The sequence below is a fragment of the Balaenoptera physalus genome (genome assembly GCF_965194825.1).
Source record: "Balaenoptera physalus genome assembly, chromosome: 18".
Taxonomy (NCBI): domain Eukaryota; kingdom Metazoa; phylum Chordata; class Mammalia; order Artiodactyla; family Balaenopteridae; genus Balaenoptera; species Balaenoptera physalus.
The window spans coordinates 79,009,385-79,025,067 of NC_138899.1; the positions used below are offsets into that span (position 1 = coordinate 79,009,385).

A 15,683-nucleotide genomic window follows, 5' to 3' on the forward strand; every position below is an offset into this window, starting at 1 on the left:
AGCACCAGCGGTGGCCGTGTGGAGTCGGGGACCACCGCCCTGGGTTGTGGTGCCCCGCCCCTGGGGTCTCACCTTCACAGAGGGCAGGGCGAGGTGTCCCACACAGACGGAGGGACACAGCTCGCGAGCCCCCCTTGCTTCCAGTCGCATCCCGGGTGGAAAGGGGAGGGTGGATCCCGAGGGTTCCCGTTCCCCCCCCCCCGCCAGACCCCCTCCTGTTCCAGCTCTAGCCTGAGAGCTGGCCTGCCTGCCCCACGCCCAGCCCAGGCCGAGCGCCCCCGTGAGGTGCTGGACACCACTCAGAGCGCCGGGCCCTGTGGGCCACGCGGGGGACGTCGAGGTGTCCTCGGATCCGCCGCCCCGCTGTCAGCAGGGAACTGTCTGTTGGCTTATAGTTTGTGGCTTAATCAGTTAGGTGGAAATTGTTTATCTGGTTAAACATTTGTGGTGATTAAACTTTATACTTTATCTTCCAGGGGGTGAAAAGATTTATTAGATAATGATTACCTTAGTTTAAAAACTTAGGCTTCAATTTTTTTTCCTAAAAATTTTACCGTCAGCTAAAGCACACATTAAAAGACAGTAGAGTATTACTGCGTGTCAGATTTGTTTCAGTAAAGTAAAAATTTTTAAGTTACAACCGTGTCATTTGAGGATGATGGCTTCTGTAATTCTGGCTTTTCTAGCAGTGGTGCCGTGACTGTGCTGTGGGCAGCTTATGCCTTTGCACTTGGATACCCTCTTCCTACTAACCACCCAGAACGTACTTGTTTTCAGCTTTTAGGTCCAGAAAAAGAACAGCATTTGCAGGAAAAGTCTTCCAGCGGGAGGGTGTTCTTCCCCGGGAACTCACGTGGCCTTTCTTACAGTAACGACGTCACCGTCCTCAAAAAGGACGGCACCCAGTGCCAGGCCAGAGCGCCCTCTCCCGACCCAGCGGCCAGGCTTCCCAGCAGGCCGGAATCGTGGGACACGCGTGCTGCCCCGTTACTGACGCTACGCCGCGTGTCTGGGCGTCCTCCCTCTGTTTCTGCCAGACACGAGTCCAGTGGCAGTGAACTTGTACAAAACAGTCGGGTGTCAGGGTAGGTTCTCCTGAGGCCGCCTTCCTGGTGTGGTCTCCCCCATCGTACGGGGACCTACGTATCCAGCCCTGGTGGCCTAGGGCCGCCCCGGCAGCCTCATTTTACCTCCATCACCTCTCTAGAGGCCCGTCTCCACAAACAGTCTCACTCCGGGGGCCTGGGGATCGGGGCTCAGCGCGAGAGTTTTGAGGGGACTCACTGCAGCCCTCTCAGTGTGCACCACGTGAGAAGCGACCGCCTGTGCGGGACGCCCCCGCGGGTGCCACGTCACGGGCACGTCCGCGGTTCCTGCGTGCCCCCCTGCGCTGGGCCCGCGCGGCGTCCGGCTGCAGCCTCAGCGCCGCCTGTGCCCTGTCTGTCCGCAGGCCTGGCAGCTGCGCTTCAGCCACCTGGTGGGCTACGGTGCCAAATACTACTCCTACCTGGTGTCCCGGGCAGTGGCGTCCATGGTCTGGAGGGAGTGCTTTCTCCGGGATCCGTTTAACAGGTAAGAAGACGGGGGTTTCACGGCCTGCTGCGCACCTGGGCCTCCTCCCCAGCGCGAGCCCGGGGAAGCGGCTTCTGGTTCCACGGGTCCTTAGAAGGAGCTTCCTTTGAAGCACTGACTGAGACCTGCTCTCACAGCCGTTCAGAGCGGCCTGTCTGCGCCGCACAGGTCGCACGGTCAGGCGGCCTCACTGCGCAGGTTGAGGCTCGTGGCCCCTCAGATGCTGGGAGCGCCCTTGAGTTTCCCACGCAGGTTATTACGTTAGTCCCAGCAGCCTTGGCGGAGCAGGAGTTTTCATAAGAGGAAACTGAGGCTCAGAGGGGGTGATTTGTTCAAGGCTTCACAGCGAACCAACTGGACTAAGATGAGAACCAGGTCTGCTAATTCCTGGTCCCTTCTGCCCCCCATCCCACCCCACCCCCTCAGCTCTTCATGTCATTTGGCAAAGGCTTGGGTTTTCTCAGCAGTTAATCATCACATTCAATTCCAGGCTCTTTTGAACTTGAGTCTGACGTAATCGAATGTTTAAATGTTTTGCAGCTCGGTGCCCACATGCTGCTGTGTCTTCCAGCCTCTGCCAACTGTAGACACTTGGTCTGCTTTTTAAATTTTTATTATTTTCAAAGGCTCTGAAGCCAAAATTGAGTACCATAAATCAATTCTGGGGATTATAATTCTTTACTGAAGATTTCTATAAAATAGGCAAAATACTATCTTGTTTAAAGGAATCACATTTTACTAGAAAACCACATACTTTTAAATACATGTATTCCCCAGTATTTATATCTTGTTTATGTATGCATTCTCGCCTAGACATGCAGTTGCTGTACTTTTATGGGCATGTAAAAAGTAAGCTAGTAAAAATACTCAGGGGGCGAGAAAATTTCTAACCTCTACCAAAAGATCCTTTTTGATCCCCGTTCTGAGAAGTCCCCCGGTTAGAAGCAGCAGAGCTGAGGCCAGGCGGGGCCTCTCAGCTGCCCTGTCCACGCTGCCTGCCTCGGAGCCCACGGTGCCTCGGTGCTCACTTCAGGGTGGAGCCAGGATTAGCGTTTGATGTCATCCTGTTTTTGAGAGTGAAGTGCTGGCAACATTTCCGATTAGAGACCACGTTCACAAAATTGCCCACGTAAAGATCCTCCAGAAATAGTGGAATGAAAACATACTTTATTTAACTTCAGTTATTTGCATTTAAGGAATTGCATTTTCTATTTAAAAAAAGAGAGTAGCCATTAATTTAGAGAATTTCTGTCTAGGCTTCGAGTGTTACGGACACTGTTCCTTATTGAATCCAGCTGATGAAGAGCAGCACGAAGCGAAAGTGTCCTCTGTTATCCTTAGCCAAGGCTTCCTGGCGTAATTAACCCTCTCCTGACAGCTTTTGTGGCTTTACTCTTAGGTTCGAGTGTTATTTTTCTGTTGGGTGCCATTTCAAATTCTTTTTTGAGAGAAGAGCATAAATGATTTTAAATCTCACTTTAAAAGAATCTTAAAGATGATGGAGAATGGGGTATGATTTTCTGCTTGTTCTGTACCACATAAACGAAACAATCCTTTCTAGAAAGAGCATGCTTGCTCTTATAGTAACTATATCACCGCTGGTCTGTCTTAGTAGAGTAGGTTAAAAATCGGAATGAGATTTTTAGAAGCCAAAAGATAATGAAGGGCAGCTTCTCTGAACTTGACATCAGTGTGGCTTCATCTGGGGGACTCCGGCGGGTGTGGCTGGGCGCGTGCAGGCTCCAGTGACAGTTCTCTCCTCCCCAGGGCGGCGGGGGAGCGCTACCGCCAGGAGATGCTGGCGCACGGCGGGGGCAAGGAGCCCCTGCTCATGGTGCAAGGTAAGCCAACGTGAGATGCGCTTTTTTTTTTTATTTTAAGGTTTACGTGTTAACATTAGCACTTTGGGTTTTGTTTCGTGTCATCTGTAATGAAAGATGTTTCCTATTTTGTCTGTTTGTTTTTTCTTTTAAAGACACGACGCTTCAGCTGTGCACTTTGTTCTGAGCGTCTGTTTCATTGTGTCCCAAATAAGTTAGTGACTGTGATTTATTTAGATTGAGAAAAAATTTCAGGCTTTAACTCTCGAAGTGTTACTAACACTCTAATAGGAAACTGTTAAGTTACTGTAAATTCTCAGAAAATTTGCCTTCAGATTTTAATAGGTTACAGTGTGTTTCTCTGGCCTAAAGAACTCATTTCTTATTCCCTTATGAAAGCCTAGCAGTACATTTGCTAGAAATTCCAAGGCATCAGGATGGATTTTTTACTGAAAAGAACCTAATTCAGTCTTCTTAGACATCTCACAATGCTTGTTGTACTTCCACTGAAAATTGAATTGTGAACGGAAGTGACCGTCATGGTGTTTCTCAGAATGCTCTCACAGATATTTCAAGGTCAGGTGCTCTCAGGACGCCGGCATTTCTGCGCGGCTGCTCCCTCTGACGATCTGATGCGAGTGCATTTAGGAGGTGACTCCCAGTCGTAGGGGGATGCTCTCTTCCTAGTGGTAACGGAGCAGTTCTGCTCTGATGGGTGGAGGTGACGTCCCTTGTGCACATCGGTTGCACCTGCTGTCCTCTTGGGCAGGGCTGTAGCTGCTCATTCATCCAGCCCAGTGGCCGAGAGCTGCTGACATGCCAGGCACTGGAGGTGACAAAATCCCGCTGGGGACCTCGATTCCGTCAGCTTTTCTGGGAGGGTTTGTTCGTCCAGGCTCGGTCTGCCCACTGCCACAGGCAGTGTATAAAGCGGGTCAGCCAGCCCAGACTGCCTGCAGTTTCCTGTAGCCCAGCCCCGCTGTGCTTTGGGGGTGACGCCCTGGTCTCCCATCAGTGATTACGCCTCGGGTCACCCTCTCGACGAGGCTTGTGAGGCCCCCCACTTCTCTGGCCGATCCTGCCGGCCCTCGTTCAATTCTGCCGCGTCCAGTCACTGTTCTAAATGGATTTCGTGTACTGATTGATGGAATCTTCCAGCAACCCTCTGAGGTGGGGTGATCCGTACCCTCCTACCGATGGTGGAACAGCTCAGGTCCCGGCCCTGTGGTGCAGCAGAGACAGAGGGAGCCCCACCAGGATTGGAGCCTGGGACTTCCGACCACAGGGACGGAGCTCTGAGCAGCTCCCTGGGTAGGACTGCTGGCCGCAGGCCCCTTGTGGACTCGGGAACAGTGAAATTACTTGGCTCATGATGGTCTACATGGCGCCCTTTGGGCTGGTAGTTTGTGGTGCTGCGTGGACAGCCCGCTGTGAGTGGGGGCAGAAGAGGCTCCAGGGTTCGTTCTCATGCGGATGTTCTGGTGGGAAAGCTCTCTCAGCAGTGGTGCTTAGTTTATCCTTCCTGACACCAGGGTCTAAACGCCGTCTGCACATAAATATTAGCTTACATATGGCTCCAGCAAAAGAAAAATACTAAATCCTTTTCAGTGTTTGTCTTTTGGTTGGTGTATTTTTCTACTCTGCTTCCAAGATGGTTGTATCATCTCTCTGGAAATTCTGTTCTTCATATGAAACATTTTTGTGTGAAGAAAAAATATTTTCCCACACAAACTCACACTCATGAGAGAAAAACAAGCCTGTGGTTCAAACTAGAAATGAGAAAGTATTCAGATCGCAGCTAACACCAGCGATAGAACTGCTCGGCTTGTAAGTGTTACCGTTGTCCTTAATGTCGTTCTGCCGGACCTCCTTAATTCACGTGATCTGTTACACGGCGGATGAATGGGGCCATGCGCAGGTGCTACGCCAGTTGTCACTCCGTAGGGTTGGGTTTGTAAGACAAGATCAGCAGTGGCGTCCCCTCTTCCTGTGTGCGACCGGCCAGCCTGCACCCCCAAAGCAGGAGCGTCCTGCATGACGGCCCATAGCATCGGGGTGGCCCTAGGAGGAGTGACTGTGAAATCACTCGGCGTCGTGATATGAAAGCATAAACATTCTAGTTGGTATTATTCTTTTTATGAAAATGTAATTTTTAAAGGTGCTTCATCTGTTTTATTTAACTACTTACTAGGTAAATGTAAAGAATTATATTAAGTAGCAGAAAGCAAAGAAACAGAATCTGTACCTCTGTGACCAAATGCCACCTCTGTTGACGGCCTTACTTAAGACACAGCATTTCAGGTGAACGCCAAGCCTTTCCTTAGAGTCAGGAGGCCGTGCGTCCTGCTGGTGCTCTTTGTACGATCTACTCAAACGCAACAGTGCTTCTGATCTTTGGACGATAAACACCTCATAGGTGAGCCTTGAGCTTGCTCGCCTTTTTTAGACTCACTGTCAGGTCTGAAGGGAGCGCCGCCCGCCGCCCCCGGCACGCAGCCTCCTCGCCCCGCGCTGACTCCTACCTCCGTGCCCGGGAGCCTCGGGGAAGCTCCACGTGCGGCAACACAGACTTTTCTTAAAGGGCCCATAGTGTTTTCCTCTCAAAACTCTAAACACCATTGGAAGAAAACAAAATAGTGGTTAAGAAAGTATTTCCTTCCTCGGGGGGCGGGGTGGGGGAGCGGTCACATCGCACGGTAAAACAGAATTGGATTTGCAGTTGCCAGCTCTGGTACTTGCCAAATTCCTCGACCAAGTCGATTTCCCTAAGGGACACAAAATGTGATTTGACTTCAAAACACTTCTTTCTAATCTGCAGGTTGAAATTGTGTCCTTATCTAGTTTTAAACACATCCATAGCACATATAAGGATGTTATAAACAGAATATTCAGTTACTTAATCCTCCACTAAAACAAAGGTGGCAACACACCTGACTGAATTCAACTCTCCTAATTGCCGAGGATTCTGGGGTGAGTTGAACTCTTTGTACGTTGCATACAGTGTTTTCTGGTTTAAGTATCACGTTTCTTAGTAATAAGAGAACTTAGTTTTTGCTTAAAATAAACCAGGATGATACGACATTTTCATTCATTTTGCCATTTTTAAAAACATATACTAGAAAACTTTTTAGGTGTGCTGTGGTGAACACGACCCAGAGTTCAGTTTCTGCAAAACCATTTCAGAAAATGAATGTCTCTCTAGAAAGATAAACATACAGTGAGTTTGTAACAAGGAGGTGGAAATACCTGGTACCCACCTGGAACGAGAATTGTTTCTACCACAGCAGGTAGAAGAGGGGGATTATACAGCTTTTGGGGGTCGGAGCTGTATTATTTCAGCAGTTCAAGAACAACAGGTGAAGTCCCTGCAGGAGGTTACCTCTTCCATTGTAGACTGCTTTATCTTTCTTTTACGTTATCCAAAATTCTTGAGTAAATGGCCCTTGTTGAGTTTTTAGGTTCAGATGTTACTTATCTTTAAATAACTAGGAAAAAACCAACACATTGAAAAATCTCTGCTTGCCAGGTGCTTCCTGCTTTGCTACTCATTTAATCCCTCTAAAGTAGGTCTTATTTCCCCATTTCCATAGATGACGAGGCTCATTCTCCTCCCTGCCGCCTTCCTCCCGATGCCCGCGTCTTCCTCGGTTGACGTTTGAAGGCTGACTTGAGACTGAGTTGGTCTTTAGAATGTGAAGATGTCAGTGGCCTGAGCCTTGAGGCCTCAGTGATCCCCAAAGTTTGTGTGTGTTTTTAATGTCACATCCTAACTATTCCCATTGACACTGGCGAGGCCTGCCTGACATCCACTGACGAGCAGTAAAATTTTCCGTAATCTGTTTTTATGTAAGCTCTTTAGACTTTCGTGGCAAAGCTATCAACTTGGTTCATGATCACTTTTAGTCACAGTCGTTCCCATGGGATGATTCTCACCGCAGCCGCGTAAGCACGGTGCCCGCCGAGTTTCACATTTCCGCCTCTGGTTATGATCCTGTGTGCTCTCGCCTGCAGCCTTGGCACAAAGAATTTTGTGGGGAAAGGAAAGGTTAAAGCCCAAGATTTTAGCGTTCCAAGTGGTTATTTTTAAATATTAAACAACTTTATTTCTGTTCTCCTTTCCAGAAAAGAAACTCTTAGCTTTATGACTTTTGGCCAAAAGCAGTATGCAAGTAGAGATATAACATTATAACTTAACAGAGTTTTAAAAAGGACGAAGCATCAGATAAGATGAAAAGAAATCGTAGATAAATTCTCAGCGAAGCTCCCTTCAGTCTGTTCTTCTGTGTTGCCAGACTGACTTGTGGAACCAGCGTCTAGAAGCCCCAGGCCTCACCGTAAGCTGATTAAAATCGCAAGAGCTCACGCTCCTGCACAGCTTCGTGGCTTTCAAAGCTCATTCGTCGTTGCCGTAACTATCCTATAGCATCTCTTCTTACTACATAGTACTCTTGTTCAAGAAACAAGTCAGAAATTTGTGGTGTATATTCCAAATGGTCACCCTCGTCCCCCAAGGAGATTAATACAAACAGTGTACAAAGATAACTCCTCTCCTTGGTCCTAGGAGCAGGGAGCGCCCGGAGCTTGGTTTGACACCTTCTCCCCTAGAGGAAGCAGGGCTCCTTGGGGGAAGGGCTGATTCCAGGGCTGGCCTGCAGCATCCTGCAGCAGCAGGAAGGAGGAAGGTGCTCAGGAATGCACGCGAGGATGGGCATGTGTGTCAGGGGGGACAGGCTCCCACTATAAACGAACCCTCAACAGCCAAAACTTCCAACAATTTGAGCAAAAAAGTAAATAAGGCAGCATTGGGATATAACACAAAGTATAAAGTGTGTATCCATGAGCCCGCCCTGATAGGAATGATTGAATGAATCAGCAGGGCAGACCTCCCGTGCAGGAGAGTTCAGATGGCTTCTGTAGGTGCCCCCCACCCCCCCGAGTGTGGGCCACACGGTGACCTCCCCCTTTCATACCGTGCTCTGGAAGGAAGGGAGAGCGACTTTACATGAAACACTGCCTCAGCCAGGTGTTCAGGGTCAGCACTGGCAAGGCGAGTCATGCTGTCACGACCCTTGGTGTGATGAGAAGGGCACCTCACCTCTGGGGTCTTCCTTCCCAGGTCATCACAGACAAGGGGCACCAGAGTCGAGCCTCGGCTCTCTGAGAGGAGGAAACGGCTAGGCCCGCGCTGTGCACACCATCCGTGGGTACCTGCTGCATTAATGCATACTTAAGTGTTTGTTAGAGTTTACCTGGAAGGGCAGATGTCTCCTGTGCCATTAACAAGGTGATTATGGGGGATCAAACAAGATGGTGGAACAGAGGAGGGCATGGAGCTCACCCCCCCCCCCCCGAGGAACACATCAAAGACACATCTGTGTGTGGAACGAGTCTCACTGAAAACTGGAAACTGGCAGAAGGACTCCTGTACAACCAAGGCGGTAACGGGGTAGGAAAGGAAGAAAAGCGATCAGGTCTGGGCCTGTGCCCCTGGGAGGGGACTCAGAGGAAAAGAGAGCTGGCACAGGCAGAGACCTGCTCTGGGCAGTGAGCGGTGAGAGCCACAGACTGGGCACCTCTGTCCTGGCATCCAGCACAGGGCAGACGAGCCCCGAGGCACAGAGGAAAGGGCGGGTTGAAGGATGCTCTGCTGCCTGCCAGGTTTCCGACGGCCACCTTGGCACACGCTCCAGCCCCGCATACTCCACGTCACAGGGCAGCACAGGGTCTATGGCAGAGGACCCACGTGGGACCCAGAGGCCACCGGGGCCAGGACAGAGCCTGGACAGGGTGTTGGCAGCTACTCGAGCCGTCCCCCTGAAGCCCAGAACTCTGAGAGCAGCTGCTCCGCCACAGCTCACAGCCCGGTGTGCACTGAGGCTCCCCCCAGGCCCCATCCACCCTGCAGTGCGGCCCTACACGGGCAGGGGCGGCTGTGAGGGACAAAGGGGACACAGAGCCAGGGAACACGGCGGGCACTGCACAGGCCGTGTGTCAGAGATGGCCCAGACCTCTGGCTGCAGCCAGGGTGTGCCGACAGCCTGCACAGGCCCCCTTGCTTCAGCAGCCCTGCGTCTGCAGCAAGGGTCCCAGTGTAGGGAGCAGGGAAAGCGCACACGTATAGGGAACAGAGCAGCCCAGGCCTGACCCTTGGGGCCGGGTCCCACCCCCAGTAGGGCAGTGATGGCCGCTGAGCAGAAGGGAAGTCTAGCCCCTCCACCCCCAGCCCTACCCCCTACCGAGGTGATAGCTTCCAGCACACCCCGAGGAAGACATGACTTGTGTCCACATCAGATCCAGTTTTCCCACCAAAGGCATTAGACACACACAGTCTGTATAGGGCCAGTCCCTCATAAGAACATGGTCCCTTCAAGACCGTGATAGGAAACTGCTGCACCTAAATTCATAGAGGCAGAGGAATTGCTCTCAATTGAAATGATAAGAGAAAACCCCTGAAAAAAGTAATAAAACAGAAATAATTTGTCAGATAAAGAATTGACAGCATTGGTAATAAAATTGTTAACTGAATTAGAGAAAAGAATACATGAGCACAGTGAGAGTTTTAACAAGGAACTAGGAAATATGAAAAAAACCCAATCAGAAATGAAGAATTCAATAACTGAAATCAAAAAACACACTAGAAGGAATGAATAGCAGACTAAGTGATACAGAAGAACACTTAAGGGATCTGGAAGATATAATAATGGAAATCACCTGACCAGTACAACAAAATGACAAACAAACAAATGTAAAAAAATTAAAAAAGGTTAAGAGATCTCTGGATAAAAGCGTACCAACATTCACATTATAGGGGGTCCCAGAAGAGAGAAAAGGGTATTGAAAATGTATTTGAAGAAATTATGGCTGAAAACTTCCCAAACCTGAAAAAGGAAACGGATATCCAGATACAGAAGCACAGAGGGTCCCAAACAAGATAAACCCAAACAGACCCACACCAAGACATTATAATTAAAATGGTAAGAAAAGAGAGAAGCCTAAAGGCAGCAGCAAGAAAAAAAACAGTCATATACAAGGGAATTCCCATAAGGCTACCAGCTGATTTCTCTGCAGGAACGTTGCAGGCCCGAAGAGAGTGGCATGATATATTCAAAGTGCTGAAAGGGAAAAGCCTGCAACCTAGGATACTCTACCCAGCAAGATTTTCATTTAGAATCTAAGGAGAGAGAACTTCTCATACAAGCAAAAACTAAGAGTTCATCAATGCTAAATCTACCCCAAAAGAAATATTAAAGAGTCTTCTCTAAGTGGAAAAGAAGAATCTACAGGAAAGGGCAAACTCCAATAGGAAAGGCAAATCTATAGTAAGGACTGAGGATCAACCACTTAAATAAGCCAGTACAAAGATTAAAAGACAAAAAAAAAACGTAAAAGCAACTATAACGATAATAAGCAGTTAAGTGATAAACATGAAACATAAAGTATGACATCAGAATCACAAAATGGGGGGGGGGGAGGAGTAAAAAATGTGGATCTTATAGAATATGAAGTTAAATGACTATCAGTTTCAAACAAGTAGGTAAAATTATAGATCAATATATATATAAACCCCATGGTAATCACAAATCAAAAACCTACAATAGATACACAAAAACTAAAAAGAAAGGAAAACAAGCATACTACCAAAGAAAATCATCAAACCACAAGGGAAAAAACAAAAAGAAGAAATGAACAGAGAAGAACTGAAAAAAGCAACTGGAAAACAAGGGAAAAAATGGCAGTAAGTACATACCTATCAGTAATTACTTTAAATGTCAATGGACTAAATGCTCTGATCAAAAGACATATGGTGGCTGATTGGATAAAAAAAACAAGACCCTTCTATATGCTGCCTACAAGAGACTTAACTTCAGAGCTAAAGACACACACACTGAAAGTGAGGGGATGAAAAAAGACATTTCATGCAAACAGAAATGACAAGACAGTGGGCATAGCAATATTTATATCAGATAAAACAGACTTTAAAACAAAGGCTATAACAAAAGACAAAGAAGGGCATTATACAATGATAAAGGAACTCAATATAAGAAGATATTACACTCATTAACATATAGGCACCCAGTACAGGGGCACCTAAATACATGAAGCAAATACTAACAGACATAAAGGGAGAAACTGACAATAATACAATAATCTTAGGGGACTTTAACACCCCACTTACATCAATGGACAGATAATCCAGACAGAAAACCAATACGGTAACAGTGGTCTTAAATGACACAACAACAGACTAGTCTGACTTAATAGATATCTACAGGACATTCCATCCATAAATAGCAGAATACACATTCTTCTCACGTGCACATGGAATGATCTCTAGTATAGATCACATGCTAAGCCACAAAACAATTCTCAAAAAATTGAAGAAGATAGAAATTATATCAAGCATTTTTTCCCAACCACAACAGTATGAAACTAGAAATCAGTTACAGAAGGAAAAATGGGAAAAGAACAAATACGTGGACACTATAAAAACCAGTGGGTCAGTGAACAAAGCAAAGAGGAAATCAGAAAATAACTCGAGACAAGTGAAAGTGGAAATACAACTCTCCAAAATCAGTGAAAGCAGAGGGAAGTTCACAGCAATACAGGCCTTCCTTGAAACACAAAAAAAATCTCATATAAACAGTCTAACCTACCACCTAACGGAATTAGAAAAAGAACCAACAAAGCCCAAAATCAGGAGAAGGAAGAAATAATAAAGATCAGAGAGGAAATAAATAGAGATAAAAAAATAGGAAAGATCAGTAAAACCAAGAGCTGGAGTTTTTTTTGAAAAGATAAACAAAATTGACAAACCTCTAGCAAGGCTCACCAAGAAGAAAAGAGAGAGGACCCAAAGAAGCAATAAATGAAAGAGGAAGAATAACAACCAATACCACAGAGAGAAAAAATCATAGAATACTATGCCAATAAATTGGACAACTCAGAAAAAACGGACAAATTTCTAGAAACATACAGCATGCCAAGACTGAATCAAGAAGAATCAATTTGAACAGACTGATCACTAGTAGTGAAACTGAATTTGTAGTTTTAAAAAACTCCTAGCAAACAAAAGTCAGGACTGGACAGCTTCACAGGGGAATTCTACCAAACATACAAATAAAAGCTAATACTTATCTTCCTCAAACTGTTCCCCAGAATTGAAGAGAATGGAACACTCCCAAGGTCATTCTACAAGACTACCATTACCCTGATACCAAAACCAAAGACGATACAAAAAAAGAAAATTACAGGCCAATATCTTTGATGAATATAGATGCAAAAATTCTCAACAAAATATTAGCAAGCCAAATCCAAAATACGTAAAAAGGATTGTACACCATAATCAAGTGAGATGTATTCCAGGTATGCAAGGATGGTTCCGTACTCACAAATCAATCAGTGTGGTACAACACATTAACAAAAATCAAATGATCATCTCAAAAGATGCAGCAAAAGTATTTGACAAAATTCAGCATCTATTCATGATTAAAACTCTTATCAAAGTTGGTATAGAGGAAATATATCTCAACATAATCAAGAACATTTATGACAAACCACAGCTACCATCATACTCAACAGTGAAAAGACGAGAAAGCCTTTCCTCTAAATTCAGGAACAAGGCAAAGATGCCCACTCTTGCCATCAATTTAGCATAGTATTAGAGGTCCTAGCCACAGCAGTCAGACAAGAAATAAAAGGAATCCAAATTGGAAGGGAAGAAGTCAAACTGTCACTATTTGCAGATGATGATATTTTATATAGAAAACCCTAAAGTCTCCACCAAAAAACTATTAGAATAAATAAATTCTGTAAAGTTGCAGGATACAAGATTAATATACAGAAGTCTGTTGCTTTTTCTATGCACTAATAATTAACTATCAGAAAGCGAAAGCAAAACAAAAAAATCCTATTTAAAATCACATCAAAAAGCATAAAATACCTAGGAATAAATTTAACCAAGAAGGTGAAAGATCTAGACACTGAAAACTATAAAACACTGATGAAGGAAACTGAAGATGATACAAAGAAATGGAAAGATACCCAGTGCTTTGGATAGGAAGAATTAATATTGTTAAAATGGTCATACCTCTCAAAGCAATCTACAGGTTTAATGCGATCCCTATCAAAATACTAATGACATTTTTCACAGAACTAGAACAAATAATCCTAAAATTTGTATAGGACCACAGAAGACCCAGAATTGTCAAAGCAATCCTGAGAAAAAAGAACAAAGCTGCAGGCATAACCCTCCCAGACTTCAGGCTGAACTATAAAGCTACAGTAATAAAAACACTGCGGTAATAAAAACACTGAACTATAAAGCTACAGTAATAAAAACACTACACTGCAGTAATGGCACAAAAACAGACACATAGATCAGTGGAACAGTGAGCCCAGAAATAAACCCACGCACCTATGGTCAATTAATCTACAACAAAGGGGGCAAGAATAAACAATGGAGAAAAGACAGTCTCAGCAAAGGAAACCATTACTGAAACAAAAAGACAACCTACAGAATGGGAGACAATATTTGCAAATGGTATGACCAACAAGGGGTTAATATAAAATATATATAAACAGCTCATACAACTCAGTATCAAAAAACAAACAATACAATCAAAAAATGGGCAGATGACCTGAATACAGGTCATCTGTGACCTGTGGCCAACAGGCACATGAAAAGATGCTCAACATCGCTAATTATTAAGGAAATGCAAATAAAAACGACAATGAAATGTCATCACACTGGTCAGAATGACTGTCATCAAAAAGTCTATAAATAAATATTGGAGAGGGTGTGGGGAAAAGGGAACTCATGCACTGTTGGTGGGAATGTAAATTGGTACAGTCACTATGGAAAACTGTATGAAGGTTCCTCAGAAAACTAGAAATAGAGCTACCATATGATCTAGCAGTTCCACTCCTGGGTATATACGTAGAACAAAACGAAAACACTAATTTGAAAAGGTACATGCACCCCAGTGTTCGTAGCAGCACTGTTTACAATAGCCAAGACATGGAAGCAACCTAAATGTCCATCCACAGATGAATGGATAAAAAAGATGTGATACACACACACACACACACACACACACACACACACACACATACACGCAATGGATTATTATTCATCCATAAAAACGATGAAATTCTTCCCTTTGCAGCAACGTGGATGGACCTAGAGAATATTATGCTTAGTGAAATAAGACAGAGCAAGACAAATACTGTATGATATCACTTATATGTGGAATCTAAAAACTAAAACGAACATATACAGCAAAACAGAAACAGACTCACAGATAACAGAAAACAAACTAGTGGTTACCATTGGGGAGGGAGCGGCAAGATTGGGTAGAGGATTAGGAGATACAGACTACTGTGTATAAGACAGACAAGCAACAAAGATACACTGTACAGCACAGGGACTGACAGCCGTCATCCTGTAATAACTCTGAGTATAATTCATAAAAATCCCGAATCACTATGCTATACACTTGAACTATAATATTGTAAATCAACTCTACTTCAAAAAAATCGTGATGATTATTAGAAAAGGAACAGGTTTTTATTCACCTTATTATGAAATTTTTTCTAAATATTTTGTTGGCCCAAATATTTTTTGTGATATAACTTTTATAACACAAAAGAGAAACAGGTCTAGGACAGACGTCTGTCACCCAGCAGCTCAGCGTCTCCCTCTGCCCTGACTTCAGTCCCCCTGTCTGCTCAGAAGTCTGGACACCAGCTTTGCCTTTGTGCCCTGCTCGCCCACAGCAGGACTCCTGCTTCCCTGGCCTCAGTCCCTCGGGAGGGAGGAGGAAGCCGCCCTCCAGACCATCCACTTGCTCTGTGAGGTGCTCTGCCCCCTGCAGAGCTTTGCCTCTAGAAGCAGCGTGTGTTTCCTACGCGACACACACCTGGCATCCTACGGGGCGTATGTAATAAGACAGGCCTGCCCTGGTGTTTTATAATTCACCTAATGCAGGACCAGGTCAGTCTGGTAGATTACTGAAGTTACTTAAGGAACGGACATTAAAGTGGAGAATACTTTCCTACTGGGGGAGGTCAGAGATACATTCTGCCTCCTCTTTCCCGGCACTGGGCACTGCACTCTGTTACAGAAGGTGAGTCCTCTCTCGGGGCTTTGCTGCAGCAGACGCTGGCTGCAGCCCTCGCACCCCGTCCCGCTCCACCCGGCACCTCCGGGGAGGTGGGGACCTCCGGGGCCGAGTGCTCTCAGACACACCACCTCCGGGCCTGAGACTGAAACCGCTGTCCAGGGCGCTGGCT

General features: G+C 45.8%; 1 protein-coding gene across 6 annotated transcripts in view; it reads left to right on the forward strand.

The window, feature by feature from the left end:
* Positions 1-15,683, forward strand: part of MIPEP (mitochondrial intermediate peptidase) — a 141,474-nt gene that overhangs the window by 112,590 nt on the left and 13,201 nt on the right. For 4 of the 6 annotated variants that reach the window (XM_082435632.1, XM_082435630.1, XM_082435631.1 and 1 more), the window contains 2 exons: positions 1,451-1,572; positions 3,340-3,413. The exons of 1 other annotated variant lie outside the window; for it this stretch is intronic. In XM_082435632.1, the coding sequence (XP_082291758.1) occupies positions 1,451-1,572; positions 3,340-3,413 (196 nt within the window). The remainder of the gene's footprint in view (positions 1-1,450; positions 1,573-3,339; positions 3,414-15,683) is intronic. One more of the 6 variants, XM_082435633.1, reaches the window with a different exon arrangement.